Source organism: Trachypithecus francoisi, unplaced genomic scaffold, assembly GCF_009764315.1.
Source record: "Trachypithecus francoisi isolate TF-2019V2 unplaced genomic scaffold, Tfra_2.0 Lachesis_group15, whole genome shotgun sequence".
Taxonomy (NCBI): Eukaryota; Metazoa; Chordata; class Mammalia; order Primates; family Cercopithecidae; genus Trachypithecus; species Trachypithecus francoisi.
The window spans coordinates 64,285,056-64,308,610 of record NW_022681460.1 but is presented as its reverse complement, the minus strand read 5'-3'; the positions used below and the strand labels follow the sequence as shown (position 1 = coordinate 64,308,610).

The following is a 23,555-nucleotide window of genomic DNA, read 5'->3' as shown; positions in this document are numbered from 1 at the left end:
CTATCTAAACTAACATACTAAAATTTCTGTCTAAATACGTTGCTCTGTATTTTATTAATTTGTATAGCAATAAATATGTGTCAGGAACAGTTTTGAAACTTAATCCTCAAATACTACTACCTTAAATTTATTTATTTATTTTTATTTTGTTTTTGAGATGGAGTTTCGCTCTTGTTATCCAGGCTGGGTGGAGTACAATGCCATGATCCTGGCTCACTGCAACCTCCGCCTCCCAGGTTCAAGTGATTCTCCTGCCTCAGCCTCCCAAGTAGCTGAGATTATAGGTGCCCACCACCACACCCGGCTAGTTTTTGTATTTTTAGTAGAGATGGGGTTTCACTATTTTGGCCAGACTGGTCTCGAACTCCTCAGGTGATCTGCCCACCTCAGCCTCCCAAAGTGCTGTTATTACAGGCTGGTATTACACGCCCAGCCCTTAAATGTATTTTTGTGTGAGTGTATGGTAAAAATCTTGGATCTGGAAGAAACCCAAAGATTACTCTTTTCAGTTATCTTTTTTTTTTTTTTTTTGAGACAGAGTCTCGCTCTGCCGCCCAGGCTGGAGTGCAGTGGCCGGATCTCAGCTCACTGCAAGCTGGGTTTACGCCATTCTCCTGCCTCAGCCTCCCGAGTAGCTGGGACTACAGGCGCCCGCCACGTCGCCCGGCTAGTTTTTTGTATTTTTTAGTAGAGACGGGGTTTCACCGTGTTAGCCAGGATGGTCTCGATCTCCTGACCTCGTGATCCGCCCATCTCGGCCTCCCAAAGTGCTGGGATTACAGGCTTGACCCACCGCGCCCGGCCTCAGTTATCTTTTTAAATAAACTCTTTATTTATCTCCGTAATAAACTCTTTTTAGTTATCATTTGTGTTTTTTGTTTGCAAAAAGTACCTAATTTATTCAAATTGTGCTTCATCCAGTGGGAGCTATTGAGAGTTGGCCACCCATAGAAAACTGAGGGAGGATTTTCGGAACTGCTGAAGGTTTCTGCCACATGCATGATTCTGATATACCCTGGAAGAATGGTCCGAGCCCTCCCGACAGGGACACAGAGTGTGGAATGCTAGCAGCACACAAAGGGTGGCAGAGCTTGCCCTGCACGTGACAGCACAGGCGCTGAGATGTGTCCCAGAAAAATGAGCAGGTAGAAACCTACCTGAGACATCCAACAGAAACATACCTCTTAACTTCCTTCCTCCTTTAGTTTTTTGAATCAGTTTATTTGGTTGGGAAGTGTAAGCAAGGATAGTGTGCAAAGAAGTAAGAAAACTACCCCTCTTCTTCACCTGCTCTGCGTTAGCACAACAGGACAACTCTCACTGAGCCTTCCTATCCTGCAGATTTCTTTCTTCTTTCTTTTTTTTTTTTTTTTTTGAGATGGAATCTTGCTCTTTTGCCCAGGCTGGAGTGCAGTGGCTCAATCTAAGCTCACTGCAACCTCCAACTCCCAGGTTCAAGCGATTCTTCTGCCTCAGCCTCCTAAGTTGCGGGGATGACAGGTGCCTGCCACCACGCCTGGCTAATTTTTGTATTTTTAGTAGAGATGGGGTTTTGCTATGTTGGCCAGGCTGGTCTCAAACTCCTGACCCCAGGTGACCCACCCACCTTGGCCTCCAAATGTGTTGGGATTACAGGGTATATGCCACAATGCCCAGCGTGTCCTGAAGTTTTCGTAGTGAACCATCTTCGTGTATGTATATTGAGTGGGTTGCATTCATATCATGTGTGTTTTATACAGTGAGGTAGATTTCAGTTACATAGGAGTATAGTTAATAACAGTGTATTCCTGAAAATTGCTACGAGAGTGGATATAAAGTGTTCTCACCACCAAAATGATAACCGTGAGGTAATACATAAGTTAACTAGCTAGGTTTAATCATTCCACAGCATATATATACTTCAAAACATCATGTTATACACAATAAATACATACAGTTTTATCTGTCAATTTGAAGTTAAGGAAGAAAATAGACTGGATTTTCTTACACCTTTTAAATGATTAAATATTGTAAAAACAGAAACCAATCACATGAGAGAAACATTTACTACTGTTGGTGATAAAAGTACAGGGAGAATGTAATGCACTTCGGAGTGATGAAGATTCTCTGGATGCTGCCACTGCATCTGCTAGCGCCGTGGTATACTGAGGGAAAATGGCACTGTCTTCCGATGCTATATACAGCAAAGGATAGCACCCTGTTTTCCCCCCTAGAGCTACCATCACAGGCATTTGCTCATGTTACAGCCTTCCAATAACTAATATGTGGAAAACACCAAGACACCACTTAAGGTCTTTACAAAGCGAGAAAGAATTGGAAAAAAAAGAACAAAAGGCCGGGCACAGTGGCTCACGCCTGTAATCCCAGCACTTTGAGAGGCCAAAGCGGGCGGATCATGAGGTCAGGAGTTCGCGACCAGCCTGGCCAATGTGGTAAAACCCCATCTCTACTAAAAATACAAAAAAAATTAGCCATGTGTGGTGGTGTGTGCCTGTAGTCCCAGCTACTGGGGAGGCTGAGGCAGAAGAATCGCTTGAACCCTGGAGGCGGAGGTTGCAGTGAGCCGAGATCATGCCTCCGCACTCCAGCCTGGACAACAGAGAGACGATTCCATTCTCCAAAAAAAGGAAAGAAAAGAAAAGAATGTGAATAGTGACATCACGTTAAAAAGTAAGAATAAACTTTAGCCTTGTGGCCTTTTTTTGGCACATTTTTCCCGCTAATTCTCATGCATCATCCCTGTTCTCACTCTTCTCTGTCTTTTCTTCATCCAGTAATAGAGAAAGAGGACTTAGAAGGAACCCAGTCCAGTACTTCCTAGGATTGGAAGGAAGCCACCTTATTTCATGTATAAGTGGCACCAGCTTGACTATAGGAAGAGAGATAGCGTGAAGCCGTTCAGATCTAAACTAGAAAGCTTTCAAACGTGGTAGTTTGTTGAGTTATTCTCTCTCTGGAATGAACGATGTAGAGATGGTAAGAAACCAGAGTGGGCGATTTTAGACATTTCCCTTTACCCTACTTCATGCCCGCTCTGTACAGAGCTTTGTTTCTGTTCTTCACCTTATTTCTTTGAGCAAGAGTAAAACCTCTGATTATGAAAACACACAGTCCATAAATTGCCAGAAAACACATTTTCTTGCACTGAAAGATTTGTTTTATGGAAAATCTCATAAACACCGTCAAGGAAGGTTTTGAAAGAAGGTCAAATGTCCTTCAAAATGCTATTTGCCTATCACCATTCACATCTTAGTATGACTGACATCTGTTCTCAGCTCTGATGGGGAGAGATGGACAGAGACAGCAGCACTGTCCCCTGTGGCCCGGGGTTGCCTGTGGGGACGCCCACCCAAGAAGCAGGCTGGAGGGATGATCTTTTGTCGGGACTCTAATGTTTTTCTCTCTCCTGTAGGGGGTGACAGGTGCTTTGACAGTTTTGATGAAAGATGCAATAAAACCAAACCTGATGCAGACCCTGGAAGTAAGTGGTTTTCTTCTTATAGTAATTGTTTGCATTAACTGAATTGCCCCACAATGTGAACATTTTTAGCCAATATGAGGCAGGCATAGAGCACACCTGGGGCAGCAATGTGCTTTGCAATCTCAGAAAGAGTGAGGATCTGGTTAGGAACAAGGAACTACCTGAGACTGGGTAATTTATGAAGAAGCATCAGAATAACTTCTTGGCCAACCAAAAAAAAAAAAAAGTTTAAAGTATATTCATAGCTTCTTTAATATGAGTTATGTCTTGGCTTAATTGACCCGAGTAGAAACTTAGAAAGTCAATGTCTGAGGCAGGGCTTAGTGGCTCACGCCTGTAATCCCAGCTCTTTGGGAGGCCAGGGTGGGCAGATCATGAGGTCAGGAGTTCAAGACCAAACTGAGCAATATGGTGAAACCCCGTCTCTACTGAAAATACAAAAAAATTAGCCGGGTGTGGTAGCGCGCACCTGTAGTCCCAACTACTCTGGAGGCTGAGGCAGGAGAATCGCTTGAACCTGGGAGGCAGAGGTTGCAGTGAGCTGAGATCACGCCACTGCACTCCAGCCTGGGCAACAGAGCGAGACTCCATCTCAAAAAAAAAAAAGAAAGAAAAGGAAAAAAAATAAGAATGTCAATGTCTGTCTAACATTTCAATAGGTTGTATGGCCATGTTTACAATATAGTTTCTGTTTTCCCTTAATCTCTCATCATCATTGAGTAGTGGATGTTTTGGTTTGCTTTTGTATTGTTGTTTATTTGTTTCCAAGCAAAATACAGTAAATGCCAAGAAATGCTTTCCAGGAAAGCATGCTGTGTTCCACTGTATAAGGATATTGTTTTTGTACATGACGTGCCCTGCTCTTGTCTTCACTGAACTTAAATTTTTTGTCAAGTTATCTCCATTTTAATCTAGTTTTCTAGTCACTAGTCATACTCCTTTGATTTAGTAATTGTCTAATTCCCGACTCCTAGCTAGTGAGACCTCAGGGTTTGGGCCCAAACCCCAAACAAAGAGGCAGTTTCTGGGCAAATTGAGTAGAGACTAGTGGAAGGGTAGGGGTAGGGAACTAGGGAGACAGTGATGTCCTGGTGAGTGTTCAACAGTCAGCACTCTGGGGAAAGAATTCCTGGGTTATAGCATTTGCCAGTTTCCATGCTATAAATGATCCCACCATGGCCAGTCCTCTGGCTCCCTTCCATCTCCGTAAACATGGGAATTGGGGGAAAATTTGCACCATCAAATGGGCTCTTTGTCCTTAAGCTGTATTGGGACAAAGGGAGGTAGTGGAGGTGACCAGAAGGCAAGTATGTTGGGGGAACACAGCAGCAAGGCAGCGAAATATCCATCCGTTTATTCATTCATTCAGCTGATAGAAAGCTGAGTTTGAATGGTCGCTGTGCCATGTACTAACCATGACCTGGGGTAAGTTATTTTGTATTTCAGCCTCAGTTTTCTCCCGTGTAAAATGGTGAAAGTAGCAACAACTAACCTGACAGTGAAGATTAAATATTTATTTAAAGCATCACATGGACCAGTACAGTATAGTAGGGGCAAAGAACACAGCAGAGAAATAACTATTCAACGTCCCTGCCCTCTTGAAGCCTCCACTTCAGTGAAGGAGGCAGGCCAAAGGCAAGTCAAGAAACACACAGCATGTTAGCTGGTGGTAAGGTCTGGAGAAGAAAAATCAGATGCCTTGAGGGGCACAGTGAAGTGGGTTGTGTGTGTGTGTGCCTGCCCGCCTGTTAAAGCAGTACCAGCACAGAGCTAAGTAAACCAAAGGGGTGAGCCATGCATGTGTCTTGAAGAGCATTTGGGTGTTACCTTTACTGCAGAGGCCTTGGGCAGCAATGTGTTTTGCAATCTCAGGCAGAAAGAACTGAGGATCTGGTTAGGAACCCGTATTGGTTTGTTCTCACATTACTGTAAGGAACTACCTGAGACTGGGTAATTTATGAAGAAAATTGGTTTAATTGGCTCACAGTTCTGCAGGCTGTACAGGAAGCGTGGCTGGGGAGGCCTCAGGAAACTTATAATCATGGTGGGAAGCAGACAGGTCTTCACATGGCAGAGCAGGAGAGAGAGCGAGGGAGGAAGTGCTACACAGTTTTAAACAACTAGATCTCATGAGGACTCACTCACGATCATGAGAACAACAAGGGGAAACTCACTCCCAGGATCCAGTCACCTCCCCCCAGGCGCCTCCTCCAACGCTGAAGGTTGTAATTCGACATGAGATTTGGGTGGGGACACAGAGCCAAACCATATCAGAACCAATATGACAGAAAAGGGGGGACTGGCCAGGCACGGTGGCTCACGCTTGTAATCCCAGCACTTTGGGAGGCCAAGGCGGGCAGATCCCTTGAGATCAGGAGCCTCAAGACCAGCCTGGCCAACATGGTGAATCCCGTCTCTACTAAAAATACAAAATAAATTAGCTGGGCATGGTGGCGGGCACCTGTAATCCCAGCTACTTGGGAGGCTGAGGCAGGAGAATCACTTGAACAGGAGGCGAAGGTTACGGTGAACTGAGTTTGCACCACTGCACTCCAGCCTGGGTGACAGAGCGAGACTCTGTCTTTTAAAAAAAGAGAATAGAAAGAAATGGGGGGACCATTTCTGAAGGTGTCCAGTGAGGGTGCAGCCTGAAGATGTCCCCTGAGCTGAGGAAAGGAGGACTGAACACCTTTGAACACCTTTGAACAGGTGTCTGCAGCCCCAGGGGAGGGGTGCAGGATGTATAGGTGCCGAGGCCATGCCGTCCTGCAGCAGGTTGTCCTTCGCATCTTTCCTCTCTCCTGATCCTTCTGCCAGCAGGCACGTGTCCTCAAAGGTAGGCCATCTTAAAAAGCAAACAAAAACATTTCAAAAACCTCCCGCCCTATTGCATCCTCATCTAACTCCTGCCCGGCTCTTGTCTGTCATTGGGGTCTCCATGTTAACTGACCTCGGGTTCCACCTCTCCTGACTGCCCTTGTCCAGGTCACTTGTCCCTCGGAGACACCAAGTCTTTGTTGCTTTGCCCTCCTCAGAGAAGCTCAACAGTCTGACACAGCTGCCCTTGTCTTCCTTCGGGAGCATCTGGTTCCTCTGGCATCTGGGGTCCCTTCCTCCCCAGGCCTGCTCGCTGCTCCTCCTCTGCTTTGCTGGCTTCTCTGATGACCCCTCACCTTTCTCACCCTGTTCTCCTCCAGGATTAGCCGGGTGATGACTCCCAAACTCTTGTTTGGAATATCATGCTCCTGGAATTTCAGACTTGCAGGTGTAGTTACCAGGAGCCATGTGGGTGGGTAAAAGCCATTTCAAACTCATACATAAACCAGGACCCACCTCCTACTTCCTTCCAGCTCTCTACTTCCCTGAAACCTACCCAGTCATTCAAGACAGAAACCCAGGGATGATCCTGAGGCCTGTTTTCCCTTCCCCACTTCCTGTCTCCATTCCTGCCAAGTCGTCCTTGGTTACATGACTCTGCCCTGTCCACAGCGCTCAATGCCTCCCTCCTTCTGGCTTCAGCCGCCAGCCCGCCCCACCTGCAGCAGTGCAGCAGCCTCCCAACCAGTCTCTCTGCTGCTGCTCTTCTTCCAAAATACTCTCTCTCCTCAGCAGTCGTAGAGACTGAAACCTAATCAAGCCCTGTTACCTTCCTACTTAGAGTTCTTCCATGTTTCCTTCCTGGTCTGAAAAGCCCCTAGGATCTGGCCCTCGTCCCTCCCTCCTCCCTTATCCTCATCTCTCATCCTCTGGGGGCCCTTTGCATGGCTGACACCACTACCTGGGCCACTTCCTGATATTCTCATGTCCAGCTCCTTCGCCTCCCTCAGGTCTCATGTCGTGTAAGCATCAACTGCTCAGAGAAGCCACAGGAATATGCAACCCCCGTCCGTCTGCTGTCATTGCAGTGCATAGCACAGAATGCTGAGAGCTTCCTACTTCCTTGTCCGGATTCTGTATTTCTCCTCCCACTGAGATGAGAGCAGGACCTTTTCCATCCTGTTCACCACCATATCTCCAGCTTCTAGAAAGTACCTGACACCTATTAGAGGCTCAGTAAAGACTTGTTGATTAATTGAGTGAATGCTTATTATTTTTACTACATTCTCCTAAAAATACACATTTGTTAATAAATAACTGAATAAGAGAGAAAAAATATGAAGTGATGTGATATTCCTTCATAACACTTCTCCCTCAAATATGAATACTTATTATTAGTGCTAATCATTTTCTTGTTTTAAATAATTCTTTTTTTTTTTTTTGAGACAGAGTTTCGCTCTTGTTGCACAGTGGTGCAATCTTGGCTTGCTGCAACCTCTGCCTTCCGGTTTCAAGCAATTCTTCTGCCTCAGCCTTACGAGCATCTGGGATTACAGGCATCTGCCACCATGCCCAGCTAATTTTTGTGTTTTTAGTATAGATGGGGTTTCACCATGTTGGCCAGGCTGGTCTTGAACTCCTGACCTCTTGATCCGCCCACCTCTGCCTCCCAAAGTGCTGGGATTACAGGCATGAGCCACCATGCCCAGCCTAAATAATTCTTTTTTCTATTAGAAATCATTCGTGCTTCTGAGATATTTCCCACTCTGAAAACCTGGGAAATGGAAAGTCTAGTTTCCATTTAATGAATGAATTAGTGGATTTGTTGCCCCAAGCAGTTCTTATTGCCCTTACTTTTATTTTCTTTTTAAGGGTTCTGAATCTCTGATTTATTAGGCAACACAGAAATAACAAGTTTAGATTGTATTACAAAAAGTGCTCAGGCCGGGCGCGGTGGCTCATGCCTATAATCCCAGTACTTTGGGAGGCCGAGGCGGACGGATCACTTGAGGTCAGGAGTTTGAGACCAGCTGGCCAACATGGTGAAACCCTACCTCTACTAAAAATATAAAAATTTGCTGGGTGTGGTGGCCCACGCCTGTAATCCCAGCTACTCAGGAGGCTGAGGCAGGAGAATGACTTGAACCCGGGAGGTGGAAGTTGCAGTGAGCCGAGATCTCACCACTGCACTCCAACCTGGGTGACAGATTGAGACCTTGCCTCAAAAAAAAAAAAAAAGTGCTCAAATTGTTCATATACAGGACAGGACTGGGCTTGCTAGGGAGAGAAGGGGAAATTCTTCAGACTACAAGGACACAAGAACTCCTCATCCTAAACGAAGTATGAAGGTACACAGACAAGTTTCTTGTTGGTCAGAAAACAGAGAAATCCACAGTAACTATAATACATCCCTTAAAGAATAAGCATGTATTTATAGGAAGCAAACAAAGCTTTCCATAGAGAAACCACTTTCGCCAGATGATTATATGGACTTGGGTTTTGTTTCTGAATCTGTCACTTGGCAAATGAAGATACTATCTTCAGGATGTTCCATGTCATCCATTTCATTTAAGGCATAGGCTGTTTTAAGATTACTTTAAAAGATAAGGACCTTTTTACAAAATAAAACACTGCATTCACTTAAAATATTTGCACACATGAACTCTTGTACCCTGATCCTTTATTGTCACTCTGGGTTTCATGTATCTAATCATTGACTAGGAATCTATCTCAGCAGGTAATCCAAACATCATTAACTAGTTTGTAGATTACGCTTTCCTGCTCACATTTGAACACACCTGGTTGTACTGGTAAGAGGTCATCAAGGGCTTCATCATTGTAGGTTACCAGGAGACCAGTAGTTCTTAATCCTGACTCCTGGGAAGATTTAAGAATATTGATTGATGCCGGACTCCCCATCAGACCCAGAGAACATAATGTCTGGGGATAAGGCTTGGGTACCCCAAGTGCTTCTCATATATCGCCAGACTGAGGAAGACTTAAGACAAGAAACAATGAGAGCTCTTAACATTTTCCCAGAGGTTAGCCATGTGTGGCATTGATGGAAACTCCATATGCGAGAGCACACTGTCCAATATGGCGGCCACTGGACATGTGGCCATTTCAACCTAAATTACCTGTATTTAAATAAAATTTGGAATTCAGTTCTTCAGTCATTTTAGCCACATTTCTATGTGTGCATTTATTTATTTACTTTTTACTGCTCACATGTAAGTGCTTAGAACTCTGGAAAGCTAACAAGTAATTGAAATATTAATCTTATGAAATGTTTGAAAGGGCCATTATGGAGAATATTCATAGCAAAATAGTTCCTGCCTTATTTTCCTAAGTGTTCTGCGTATAAGATAAAACCCAGAACTCAAGATAAATGTGTGTATGCCTTTGAGTTAGTCATAGAATTTTTTAAGCAACATGTTTAATTCGATGTACTGTATCTTATAGCTGTATCCATGTTTGAGTGTGCAAGTGTGTGTGTACCTGTGTTTGGATGTCTAACAATGACGTTCCAGTATTTTTTTCTCGCGGACTCCATACTGGGAGTTTTAAAACCAGAGCCCTAATCTTGACTTAATTATTAATTTCCTCCGTGGCCTTGAAGAATTCCCTTAGCCTCTCTGGACCTTAACTTTCTGGATAAAGAAGTTGGCCTCTTCGTGCTCTCAACATTATCTGGTTCTGTGATTTCTAGCTAAAGCTACATTTATACAAAAATATAAAGTGCTTTTGCAAAGTAAAGAGTAGAATAGTAGTTATCAGAGGCAGTGGGGAATGGAGAAGTTGACCAAATAATACAAAATTCCAGTTAGACAGAAGGAATAAGTTTTCAGTATCTATTACATAGCAAGGTGACCGTAGTTAATAAAAGTGGATTGTTGCCAGGCGTGGTGACTCACACCTGTAATCCCAGCACTTTGGGAGGCTGAGGCAGGCGGATCACCTGAGGTCAGGAGATTGAGACCAGCCTGGCTAACATAGTGAAACCCCATCTCTACTAAAAATGCAAAAATTAGCTGGGTGTGGTGACATGCACATGTAGTCCCAGCTACTGGGGAGGCTGAGGCAGGAGAATCGCTAGAACCCAGGAGGCAGAGGTTGCAGTGACCCAAGTTGGCAGCACTGCACTCCAGCCTAGGTGACAGAGCAAGACTCCATCTCATAGAAAAGAAAAAAGCATTGTGCATTTTTTAAATGTTAAAAAATTAGATTTTAAATGTTCTCACTACAAAATGGATAAATCTGTGAGGTGATGGATACGTTGGTTAGCTTGATATAATCATTCCATGCTATATACATATATTAGAACAGAACATTGTATGCCATAAATAGGTACAATTATTATTCATCAATTACAAATAAAAAATGCTTTTGCTAATAGGTTAGTATCAAGCCTGAAAAATAAGAGAGAGTCTACAAAGGATAAAAGTCCTTTGCTTTTTTAAATTAAAATGTTGCTGAGGATCTAGTAGCAGTTTGGGGTGGTTATCCCAGGACCAGCAATGTGCTTGTGCAGATTCAGCCCCCACCACTTCTGTCCCCTGGAGACCCAAGCTGGGTGCTTCTCACACAGTTGGCAGCCTGTAGCTGAGTGAAGCCAGCTGCCCATCCAGGGTGGAGTTTGTGACCTTGTCCTCGTCAAGCTTTGACCATCTCCACTAGCTTATTATGGGCAAGGACATCAGAAGACCAGCAAGGTTAGGAGGGGATGGAGACTTAAGTTCTTTTTAAAAATATTTTCTTCAGAACACTTAAAAGGTTAATCTAGATAGAAGTGAGATAAGACAGAGATATAAACACCAAACATGCATATTTACGTATTCATAAGCATGTGTCCCTGGGTTTTATTTATTTATTTTTATTTATTATTTTTTTCATTTTTGAGTCAGAGTCGGTCTGTCACCCAGACTGGAATGAGTGCGATCTCAGCTCACTGCAACCTCCACCTCCCAGGTTCAAGTGATTCTTGTGCTTCAGCCTTCCGAGTAGCTGAGCTGGGTTTACAGGGGTACACCACCACACCCTGCTAAATTTTGTATTTTTAGTAGAGATGGGTTTCACTGTTGGCCAGGCTGGTCTTGAACTCCTGACCTCAGGTGATCTGCCCACCTCGGCCTCCCAAAGTGCTGAGATTACAGGCATGAGTCACTGCGCCCAGCCAATTGTATTGATTTTTATGGTTACCTTTTGTTGAATGGAATCATTTCTTAATTAAAAAAATAAATAGATACACTTCTTATACTATCAGGGTTTAATTTCATTCTTTTGAAAAATATAGTGCATAGCAACATAAAATAAGGTAAATAATTATTTCATGGTCATTGAGTCAACTAACAAAATGGCTTAACATTTTGGAAGGAAGTGACTATATTCTCACAGTTTTGTGTCTCAGGTTCAGCATTAAATGTTGAATAACATGTTTCTAGAATCCGGAGGGGATTTGGTCCTTTGATTGAGTCAGGGTGTTTTGACTGTCTTTGAAATATTTTATGCATTAAATATGCGGTATTCATAAAAGCTTTCCTACCCTGTTTGCCCCAAATTGATCTTGGTTTCCATGCTTCTGTTTGTCTTTTGGGATTTTGATTTGCTCTTTCACTTCTCTAGGGGACACCTGTGTTCGTGCATGCGGGCCCTTTTGCTAACATTGCTCACGGCAACTCTTCGGTGTTGGCTGATAAAATTGCCCTGAAACTGGTTGGTGAAGAAGGATTTGTAGGTAAGTTACTTCTTTTAAATTTAGTTGTTGTAGAATATTGAAGAAATCTAAAAGCTGATGAGAAGAATGAAGTGATATCCATAAAATATATTCTTTCAGGCCCCCTCTTTCATAAATGGTTTCAGTAATGGAAAAGCCCTAAGGTCTGGTCTATGGAATTATGCTTGTGCTTGAATCATAGATTCTAGTATCAAGTCCATAGGGGTTTGAGTATAAACTCTGACTCTTGCAAACTGAGTGACATTGTACACATTTTAATTACTACTGAACTTCAGTTTTCTTATGTGTAAAATTGTGGTAACAATATTGTATCAAACCTTTTAGGATTGTTGTGAAAACTAAATGAGATACTTTAGTCATTCAGCAAATGTTTTTTGAGAAGCTACCACTTAGAAGGCATGCTACTGAGAGCTAGGGATCCAGTGGTAAGCAAAAGAGATAGGTGCAGTGGCATAGGCCTCTAAGCCCAGCTACTCAGGAAGCTGAGGCAGGAGCATTGCTCGAGCCCAGAAGTTTGTGTCCAGCCTGGGCAGCATAGCAAGACCCTGCCTCTGTGAAAAAAATAAAATTAAAACAACCAGCCTTAGCCCCTGCCCTTGTGGAGTGTACTGTCTAATGATAATTTAATAAGAGAAAGTGCTCATTGACTGTCAGCCGTTACTACCCTTACTATGTAGTACTGATAACTTGAATTCATGGGATTATTTCCATATACAGTTTCTCCTTGTTTTTTGTGAGCTAATGTAGGAGAGATTCCCAACCAGTAGACTTAGAAATGTTAATTGGTAGGACTGCACAACTTTTGCTGCTGTCAAGCTCTTTGTAGAACCTGTTCTTCTTTGGCTTTTCTTGCATATTCCAGCTAGAAAGAAGGGGCGACTCTCATAGAGTTTACTAAGTCAGTACCAGCCCCAGTCTCACCCATGATACTAAGGCAGCAAGGAAACAAAGGACAAAACCAAAATACAGGCATTCATGGTGGAGTCCCTTAATCTGACATATGAGGGTTGCGTTGGCAGACTTCCCATGCTAACAGGTAATTCCCATTAACTTTACATATGCCTATAATCAGGGATAGCAATCTCTTCTTTCACTCTTGTCATCAGTTTTGGATCAAACCCAAAATAGTTATTTTATTAGAAAAGCGTGTGCTGGACAAAAGAACTTAGCACTGCATTTTATGCTCAGACGTCACAAAGTTCATTCAGGGTTATTGAGACTCTTTTAAGAATTCCTCGTGGACCGGCAGTCAGGATCAGATGAGGTTTGATGGAGTTCCATTCCTCCACAATCTGTATTCTGCAGCTCTCATGTACTTTGCTGCTTCAGTAGCAAATCCACTGCAAGAGTGACTAGATGTGCTGTCTAAGTGAATTTGCTCAATTGATCGCTGCCTAATTGTAGAGCTAATGGACGAGGAGGCTGGGTCAGGGCGGGCACTGGAAAGTTGGGTGCTTAAGTGAAGTGGTGGTTCTGATGCATCAGCTCTGCAAATAAAGTAGCTTCTAGAAGGAAGCACTCTATTTTATGTGATAGAGATCTCTGCCCGTACCAGTTCTTACTTTGTCAAACATATATTTATAAAATACATGTTATCATGGCAGAGTATTTTTAAAGATATAAACCAATGATGTATGCAAAATAAATGAACTCTCTGTGTGACCTTGAACAAGCCATTAGCCTCTCTGGGTGTGTCCCTTGTAGACATTCTCATCTGAAAAATGAGAAGTTGGACCAGATGAGGAGTTGGATGTGGATGTGTAGCTGTGGACTCAGAGGTAGACACTGTGGAATTGGAGCCCCGACTGGCAGTGTGTTTTCATTTCTCTAGGGCTCAATTTTTTATTTAATAAAAAGAGAGTATCTGTGTTACCTGCAGTATTTTAATGAATAGGATCAAGTGAGAAAATGCTTTGTAAAATCTGAACTATGTGCAGGTCAGCAATTACATTAATTCTTTCTATGATCTCATCTAGTCTAAGATGCCATAAGGGGGGCAATTTTTCATAAGGATGAAATCTGTCCATTGCCAGATGATTCAGAGGGCAAGCCCTAAAGTCAGAGGTTTTAACTCAACTGCTTTCAAGTCACAGATAACCTTGGGCACATGAACGCTTCTCTTCCTTGGTTTCCTTACCTGTAAACTAGAGCTTTGGATAGGGCTTCCCTCTCAAAAGGACTTGGTAGGTTTGAAATGAGGCATGAATGAGATCACAGGGTTGAGTCCTAGCACCTGACACATGGTAAGGTTCAATCCTTCTTGGCCACTCCTGGCTGTCATTGTTACCCCCACTATTGATACACTACTGATGAAGGTTCCATTTTCTTTTTTCTTTAGATCCTTTTATTTTTTTGGATGATTTTATTTATAGTTGTTACAAAATACACATAACATAAAAGTTACCATCTTCACCATTTTTGAGTGTACATTCAGTAGCAAAGTACACCCACATTGTTGTGCAACCAGGCTGCAGAACCAAAGTCCTATGCCCATTAAATATTCCTCATTCCCCTGCCCCCAGCCCCTGGCAGAAGTCTTCTACTTTCTTTTTTTTTTTTTTTTTTTTTTTGAGACGGAGTCTTGCTCTGCCACCCAGGCTGGAGTGCAGTGGCCGGATCTCAGCTCACTGCAAGCTCCACCTCCTGGGTTTACGCCATTCTCCTGCCTCAGCCTCCCGAGTAGCTGGGACTACAGGCGCCTGCCACCTCGCCCGGCTAGTTTTTTGTATTTTTTAGTAGAGACAGGGTTTCACCGTGTTAGCCAGGATGGTCTCGATCTCCTGACCTCGTGATCCACCCGTCTCGGCCTCCCAAAGTGCTGGGATTACAGGCTTGAGCCACCGCACCCGGCCAGAAGTCTTCTACTTTCTATCTCAATGAAGTTGACTCCTGGATACCCCATGTGAGTGGAATCATGCAGTATTTGTCCTTCTGTGACTGACGTATTTCACTTAGCATAATGTCCTCAAGGTTCATCCATGTTGCAGCGGGCATCAGAATTCTCTTCCTTTTTAAGGCAGAATAATATTCCATAGTATGGATAGACCTTACTTTGTTTATCCACTCATCCTTCGGTGGACATTTGACTTGTTTCCACCTTTGGCTCTTGTGAATAATGCTGCTATGAACATAGATGTACAAATATATTTTAATGTCTAAAAATCATGCTGTATGATGTCTAAATTTGTGATGGCAATGACTTATATTCTTGAATACGTACCATGGAACTCTAGCCCTGTAATGTTGACCTCTCCTGAAGGTGGTGTGTCCATGCTATGGCTCTATTGGAATGCTGGCGGCAAAGCCAGTGTATTGGACAGTGGGAATGGGGCGTGGTCAGGAGACAATGTTCTTTCCTCATTACTTGGTCAAGCCTGCAGTGTGGGACTGGTTCATTCCTTGCCCTTGGATGAAGTTTGTAACAGTTCCCTCTCATTCTCAGTTAATATCTAGTCCCTCTAACATATGTATTTTTTAATTCCTGTAGTCACTTTCAATCATAAGACTAGCCCCTGAAATTAAAAATGCACATCCAGTTTTATATCAAAACCAAAAACTCCAAGTGTCTCTCAGACTTGAGCTCCTCTCCTCCCCGATATGGGCCTCCTCTGGCTGACAGTGGGAAGGGGAAGGTGGCTGCTTGCTTCTCTGTCACCCTCCTCTTGCACTTAGGCTGGCCCCGGCCCCTCCTAGGTGAAGCTTTGGCATGAGATGGTGCCCATGTAGCCTCTGCCAGCAGAGGTCCTCACACTTTTGGCAGAAGCCCCCTGAGCAGCACCTCATTTAGACTTTCCTACCTCTGGTTCCACACCTGGTCTCGGGTACCAGAGACCTCTGACCTCTGGCTGGGGACACACCTTGAGCCTTGCCAACTGGTCTTCTGGTCCTCACTTGTGGCTTAAGAAAAAGAAAAGGGGGAAGTAGGGAGGCTGAGGCGGGTGGATCACTTGAGGTCAGGAGTTCAAAACAACCAGCCTGGCCACCATGGTGAATGTCATGTGTGTCCGTGTGAAGAGACCGCCAAACAGGCTTTGTGTGAGCAACAAGGCTATTTATTTGACCTGGGTGCAGGTGGACTGAGTCCGAAAAGAGAGTCAGCGAAGGGTGGTGGGATTATCGTTAGTTCTTATAGATTTGGGATAGGTGTACAAAGTACATTCTTAAGGGCCAGGGAGAATATTACAAAGTACCTTCTTAAGGGCGGGGGAGACTATATTGTATCAGTTAGGGTGGGGCTGGAACAAATCACAGTGGCGGAATTTCATCAGTTAAGGCAGGACCTGGTTATTTTCACTTCTTTTGTGGATCTTCAGTTGCTTCGGGCCATCTGGATGTGTATGTGCAGGTCCCAGGGGATATGATGGCTTAGCTTGGGTTCGGAGGCCTGACAGTGAAACCCCATCTCTACTAAAAATACAAAAAAAAATTAGCCAGGCGTGGTAACAGGCACCTGTAATCCCAGCTACTTGGGAGGCTGAGGCAGGAGAATCACTTGAACCCCGGGATGGGGAGGTTGCCGTGAACCAAGATCGTGCCATTGCACTCCAGCCTCAGCAACAGAGAGAGACTCTGTCTCAAAAAAAATAATACAAATAAAAATAAGAAAAGGGGAAAGTAGCTTTGCATCCTCTTCACTGGGCACTGGGAGGGGAGCTGGATGGGGCACACTGATAACTTTCTTTGAAGAAATTCTTTCCCAGGTTCTAACCTGTCAACCCTTTTGAAGCCTCAATGGGCTAAGGCATGCAAAATCTGTTTCAAACTGCTTTGCAAACCCTGCCAGTTCAGCCAGCACCATCCTTTGGCATGTGAGCAAACTGACACCGATTTGAGGCCCGAAAGAAAAGTGAGACAAAAAGACCTTGATTTCAACATCCTTCTACAGAAGCTAAATGCAGTAGGCGCATCTGAGGTGTTTCTGAAGTCTGAGCAGGAATTCATGTTCTCCAGAAAGTTGTCATTTATAGTAAACTATCTTTATGATCTCATAACAGGAAAGGATCTCTTAAAATGTAAAAAGCTCAAACCAAAGAGAAAAATATTGATAATTTGGGCTGCGTTAAAAGGTAAACTGTAGCCGGGCGCGGTGGCTCAAGCCTGTAATCCCAGCACTTTGGGAGGCCGAGACGGGCGGATCATGAGGTCAGGAGATCGAGACCATCCTGGCTAACACGGTGAAACCCCGTCTCTACTAAAAAATACAAAAAACTAGCCGGGCGACGAGGCGGGCGCCTGTAGTCCCAGCTACTCAGGAGGCTGAGACAGGAGAATGGCGTGAACCCGGGAGGCGGAGCTTGCAGTGAGCTGAGAGCCGGCCACTGCACTCCAGCCTGGGCGGCAGAGCAAGACTCCGTCTCAAAAAAAAAAAAAAAAAAAAAAAAAAAAAAAAAAGGTAAACTGTATGTGATAAAAGATACAAGGTTAAAAAACAACTGACAGATTGGAAGGAAACATTTGCAAAGATAATAGACAATGATTAGCATTGAGAATGCATAAAACACTAAAGACTAAAGACTGATAAGAGAAAGGCAAATAATCCAATACAAAAATAGAGAATTTGAAAAGGTGATTTGCAGCAAATGAGCAATTTGGTGGAATTTCTAGGTAGAACTGAAAATGAACAAATGATTAGCAATTTCACTTCCATGTATACTCTGGAAAAGAAGTAATCGAAAATATATTTAAGTCCTTTGAAACTTAATTGACTTCAGTACCCCTTTAATGAGCATTTATTGAACTTCTGCTGTACGTCAAGTACTATCTGCTAGGAGCTGGGAATCAAAGATGAATAAGACAGGTTTCTTGCCACCCAGTAATTGATGATGTGATGTGAGAGACTAGAACTTCAATGGTAAGTACAATGCACTTGATTAAGTACTATATTAGTTAAGGTTCTTAACTAAGAATTTTAAGGAATGATGGGCATCTCTTAAATAGAACTGTCTCCATATTACCGGTTTTGCTGATTTAGTCTAATTTTTGTTCTAACAAAAAGCATATACAAGGAAGTAATTATTTTGTCGATTCTGAATAATTAGTCTAAGATAATGGAATCAGAGTTCATTTAGACTTAAAACAGAGTGACATTTATTTAAATAATTGCATGAATTTGCAAAACACTTTATGAGAATTTTTCAAAAACTGTTGTGATCACCTTTGTGGCTGTTTCTTCCGTTAGTCAGCAGTCCTCATGGGAGTCCACCTAACTTCCATTTACATGCTGTAAAGGCAAACAGATATTTGGCATTGAATTCTAATCATGTATTACATTTAAAAAATAAAGCAAAAGGAAAGAAAGAAAGGAAAAAGCAGTATTGAGTTCCTGGATTTTAAAAACATTATTATCTCATCTTTAAACTGTAGGAATTTCAAACTTACCCATGAACTTTGGGTTTTTTAATTTGTTTTCTGCTCTCTCAGTTGGTTTTGATTCCGGTTTTCAGGTAAAGATCTTGTCTTTGCAGGGGAGTGCAGAATGCAGTTGTGTATCCTTATAGGCAGGTGTCATTAACTGAGGGTCACCAGTCACTGGTGGACTCATGGATAGACTTACATCTACAACTCCTCCCATAATTGAATACAGACTCATGCATATGGATATATATACTTCTTTTTTTTTTTTTTTAGATGGAGTCCCATTCTGTCTTCCAGGCTGGAGTGCAGTGGCATTATCTCGGCTTACTACAACCTCTACCTCCCAGGTTCAAGCTATTCTACCTCAGCCTCCTAAGTAGCTGGGATTACAGGCGTGGGCTACCACACCCAGCTAATTTTTGTACTTTTAATAGAGGTGGAGTTTCACCATGTTGACCAGGCTGGTGAACCCAGGAGGCAGAGCTTGCAGTGAGCCGAGATAGTGCCACTGCATTCCAGCCTGGGCGACAGCAAGACTCCGACTCAGAAAAAAAAAAAAAAAAAAGCTACCTAATCGATTGCAACTCTGCTGCTTGCTCTTTGTAGAGAATCACACAGACCCGGCTGTGTTCCCCAGGTGCTTCCTGGGTACTTGAGCGTAAACACTCATGCAGCAGAGGAGAAATATGAGACAAGTGCCCAATTAAAACACAGGGTGATCTTTGCCTCAGACATTTCAGGATTAGGATTTAGAGATCAGAATGAATAGACGTAGCAGTTCCAAGACAAATTGAATGGGATTGGGAAACAAAGCCTTGTTAATATTTTCATTAAAAATGCCCCTGTTTTCTAAGTCATTCCTGAGCATTAGACTGGTGCTGAGACTATCATATACCTTCTCACTCAATCCTTAAAACAGTCTGTGGGATCAGTGTTACTATCCTCATCTTACAGATGATGTAACAGAAGCTTAGCGAGATGATGATACATGTCCACGATCAATCAGAGAATAAGTGACAGAGGATGTGACCTGAGGGCTCCCTCTTGCCAAAGCTTGTGGGTGATCAGGCGGCTATTGTGCTCTCAGTGTTTTTCTCAATGCTCTTTACCTGGTTGCCATCGTCTCCCTTTAAAAACAATTTCAGCCAGGTGTGGTGGCTCACGCCTATAATCCCAGCGCTTTGGGAGGCTGAGGTGGGTGGATCACTTGAGGTCCGGAGTTCGAGACCAGCCTGACCAACATGGTGAAACCCTGTCTTTGCTAAAAATATAAAATTTGCCAAGCGTGGTGGCACGTGCCTGTAATCCCAGCTACTAGGGAGGCTGAGGCAAGGAATCGCTTGAACCCGGGAGGTGGAGGCTGCAGTGAGCTGAGATTGTGCCATTGTACTCCAGCCTGGGCAACAAGAGCAAAACTCTGTCTCAAAAAACTAAGAAGAATTTCGGGTGAGCTGTCCATAGCAGATGGTCACAGTTACAGGAAGTACCAATGTAACTATATTGTGCCAATATATCGTAATGTGTGCCAACAAGTGGTGGGTAACTTTGGTCCTTTTTTTTTCTCTCTCTCCTACTTTAACATTCCTTCCTCCCAAGTAGGTTACTGATTAAAGATGACTTTATAGAGTCCCACTCTGTTTCCTTGCCCTACCTCTCAACCTGTATTTTTGGGAGACAGTTTTTTTTATTTTTTTATTTTACTTTTTTGAGACGGAGTCTCATCTGTCTCCTAAGCTTGAGTTCAGTGGCGCGATCTTGGCTCACTGCAATCTCCGCCTCCCAGGTTCAAGTGATTCTACTGCCTTAGCCCCCTGAGTAGCTCGGCTTACAGGCACGCACCACCATGCCCAGCTAGTTTTGTATTTTTAGTAGAGACAGAGTTTTTCCATGTTAGCCAGGCTGGTCTCAAACTCCTAACCTCGGGCGATTCGCTTACCTCTGCCTCCCAAAGTGTTGGGATTACAGCCATGAGCCACCGCGCCCGGCCTAGGGGACAGTTTTATAATCAATCTTCTTGGCTTCAGAGGACTCTGCTGGTGGCTATACCCAGCTACTGGCTTGTTCTCTCTTTCCACTTTTATTGCCCTGAAATTCTAAATATTCCATCATTTTGGTAGAAGAAAACTAGACCAAACTAAACATTCTCATGATTTCATCCACCCTTTAAAAAAAAAAAAAATCTGACATCAAGTGATCCTACAGCTCTAAGCTTTAATTCTCCCAGACCTTGCCCTGTTTACATTATTTAAAAACACTGATCTCAGCCTGGGCTCCACTTTTGTTATTATGATACTTCCAGGTTTTTTGCCTTTAGTAAATTTATTCATAATTAAATCAAGGATAAGAAGTGCTGGCTTATTAGAGACTCTGGCTGAAGGTCATGTGCTAACTCAGGAAACTGCTAATCACGGATGGAGTTTTTCAGCCCCTGTCTTCAGGGAGGCCTGACTCTCAGGGAGGGTTTTGTGTCGTCTCCAGAGCTCCCATTTCTCCTATGTGACTTGGTGCCGAAGCTCATTCCTCCCCTCACTGCCTGTTCGGCTTTTGTCCTACCTCGCCTTTCTCTTTCCATTACTCTTACTTGGTGTAAAGTAGCCGTCTTTCAAGCTGCTCCTCTGTCCTTTAAAAACAAATAAAAAAGCAAAATGTTCTGCACATACACTAAACAGGAAAGTATGCAAAGCAATGTCACAAACACCAATGTTCCCACCACTCTATTTCATCAAAATCTTAACATGTCGCTGTGTGTCCTTTGGTTTTTTTGTTTTTTTAAAGAGATACGTTTAGCTGGGCATGGTGGCCCATGCCTGTAGTCCTCGCTACTTGGGAGGCTGAGGCAGAAGGATCAATTAAGCCCAGCAGTTTAATTCTCCTGGGCAACAGAGTGAGACCCTGTCTCTTAAAAAACAAAAAAAAAAGGAAAGAAAAGAGAGAAGAGAAGAAATCAGATATTAGAGACATAGTTGAAGTTCCCGTGGACCCTCCTGATCCTGTTCTTTTTTCTGCTTCTCTCCTGATTTGAGTGGTTATCATTTCCAGGTGTATGTTTCTACTTTGACCACATACATATATGTACACTAAAGATCTGTAGCAGAGGTTCTCAGACTTTCTCTGCTTATGACCATTAATGGCCCAGCAATTTTTTTCATGGTACCCCCAGGCAAGAGAAATACCTAACATGTCCATTTATTAAATAGGTAGGTCCAAACAACTTAATGAGTATTTATGTCCTTACAACTTAGTAGCTGCCTGAAAAAAAAAAAATACATATGAATTCAAAGGAAAAAATAATATCATTTCATTTTTAAATTACCACCATACGTTATGAATGAGATGTGTGTCCTTGTCAGGCACCAGACAACTTCTGACCCTTTGTAATCAGTTGACACTCGCGCCTCATTTCCTGCTCCATGTTGATTTTCACACGATTTTTGCATTTTGCTGCGGTACCTGCCAAAAACTTTGCTTTACAAATATATGATGTCATTGAAAGGGATGTAGAGCACTATTGTTGAAGCAGTGAAAAACCTCATATGAGTAGTATTTGCAGTGTCCAACAAACGATGTCCTGTATCGCCGCGTTTCCCTCAAAAATTTAAAATATCCCACAGTGCCTCTGAGTTTGCTGCAATGCCTCACGGCACCTCATTGCACATTAGAACCACAGATGTGCGGCTTTTCTTGGTATTTTGTATGTATTTTCAAATGTTATGTATTAATAGAGGTTAACTGACTGCATTGTTCTATAATGACGTCAGTGCACTTTTTCTGTAAATGGCAAGATCATAAATAGTTTGAGTTACAGAGTCTCTGTCCCAAGGACTCAATTTAGAAAGCAGACATAGGTAAAGCATGAATTCAGAAACTAGTCCATGTTTAGGAATGGGTCTGGCTGTATTCCAACAGATGTTATTAATGGTTTCTAACATTTCTTATAATTTTCACATGTAATAATACTCTTCTGATATGGTTGGCAACATTTTAAAAGGTGACCAGGCACAGTGGCTCATGCCTGTAATTCCACTGCTTTTGGAGGTCAAGGTGGGAGGATTGCTTGACCCCAGGGATTCAAGACCAGACTGGGCAACATAGCAAGATCCTATCTCTATTAAAAAATTTTTTTAATTAGCCAGGTATGGTGGCACATGCCTATAGTTCCAGCTACTCAGGAGGCCGAGGTGGGAGGATCACTTGAGTCCAAAAGTTCAAGGCTGCAGCAAGCTATGATCACACCTAGTTACTTGGTAAGCTACTATGGATGACAGAGTGAAACCCTGTCTCAAAGAGAGAGAGAGAGGGAGAAGGAGAGAGAGAGAGAATACTTTTTAAAAGAGAAAGAAAGAAAGAGAGAGAGAGAAGGAAGGAAGGAAGGAAGGAAGGAAGGAAGGAAGGAAGGAAGGAAAGAAAGAGAAAGAGAGAAAGGAAAAGAAAAAGAAAACTTTTTAAAAGGATAATTTTTAAAAACTTAATAATTTAACATGTAAAAAAAAAAGGATATAGATCATATTCAAAACCGAAAGACACCTGGATTCGTCCTGCGAGCTATACTAGCCAACCTCTGCTCTATAAGTTGATATTTTTGTACAACATAACAGTTTTGCATTTGTCTGTGTCGCTGTGATCCAAAAAGCCTCATTTTGCTTGCAGTTTAGTCTTCTGTGCGTGCATATAGCACGTGCATTTGTGCATTGTTTGTCAAGGGGCTTTCAGATTGCTTCCGGTGTTCTGCTGTTACAAATAATGCTACAGGAAATATTCTTGTCCATGTCTCTGAGATTTAGTCCAAAACATCTTCTAGGGACTATATACAGGAGTGAGATTTGGAGGGTTGAAAGTATACTTAGCAACAACTTAATAGGTAAAGCCAAATTGTTCTGCAACGTTATGCCAATTTATATCACTACCAATTGTGTGTGTGAGATTTCTGACCTCTCAACATTTGTCCTGACATTTTTTTTTTTTTCTTGAGACACAGTCTCTGTCTATTGCCCAGACTGGAGTGCAGTGCCGTGATCTCAGCTCACTGCAACCTCCACCTCCCAGGTTCAAGCAATTCTCCTGCCTCAGCCTCCCAAGTAGCTAGGATTATAGGTGCACGCCATCACACCGGGCTAAGTTTTGTATTTTTAGCAGAGATGGGATTTTGCCAAGTTGGCCAGGTTGGTTTTG

General features: G+C 43.0%; 1 protein-coding gene across 4 annotated transcripts in view; it reads left to right on the top strand.

Annotated features, from left to right (window-relative positions):
* The window catches only part of MTHFD1L (methylenetetrahydrofolate dehydrogenase (NADP+ dependent) 1 like), a 236,600-nt gene that overhangs the window by 93,406 nt on the left and 119,639 nt on the right, over positions 1-23,555 (top strand). For all 4 annotated transcript variants that reach the window (XM_033235065.1, XM_033235064.1, XM_033235067.1 and 1 more), the window contains exons 19-20: positions 3,413-3,481; positions 11,921-12,032. In XM_033235065.1, the coding sequence (XP_033090956.1) occupies positions 3,413-3,481; positions 11,921-12,032 (181 nt within the window). The remainder of the gene's footprint in view (positions 1-3,412; positions 3,482-11,920; positions 12,033-23,555) is intronic.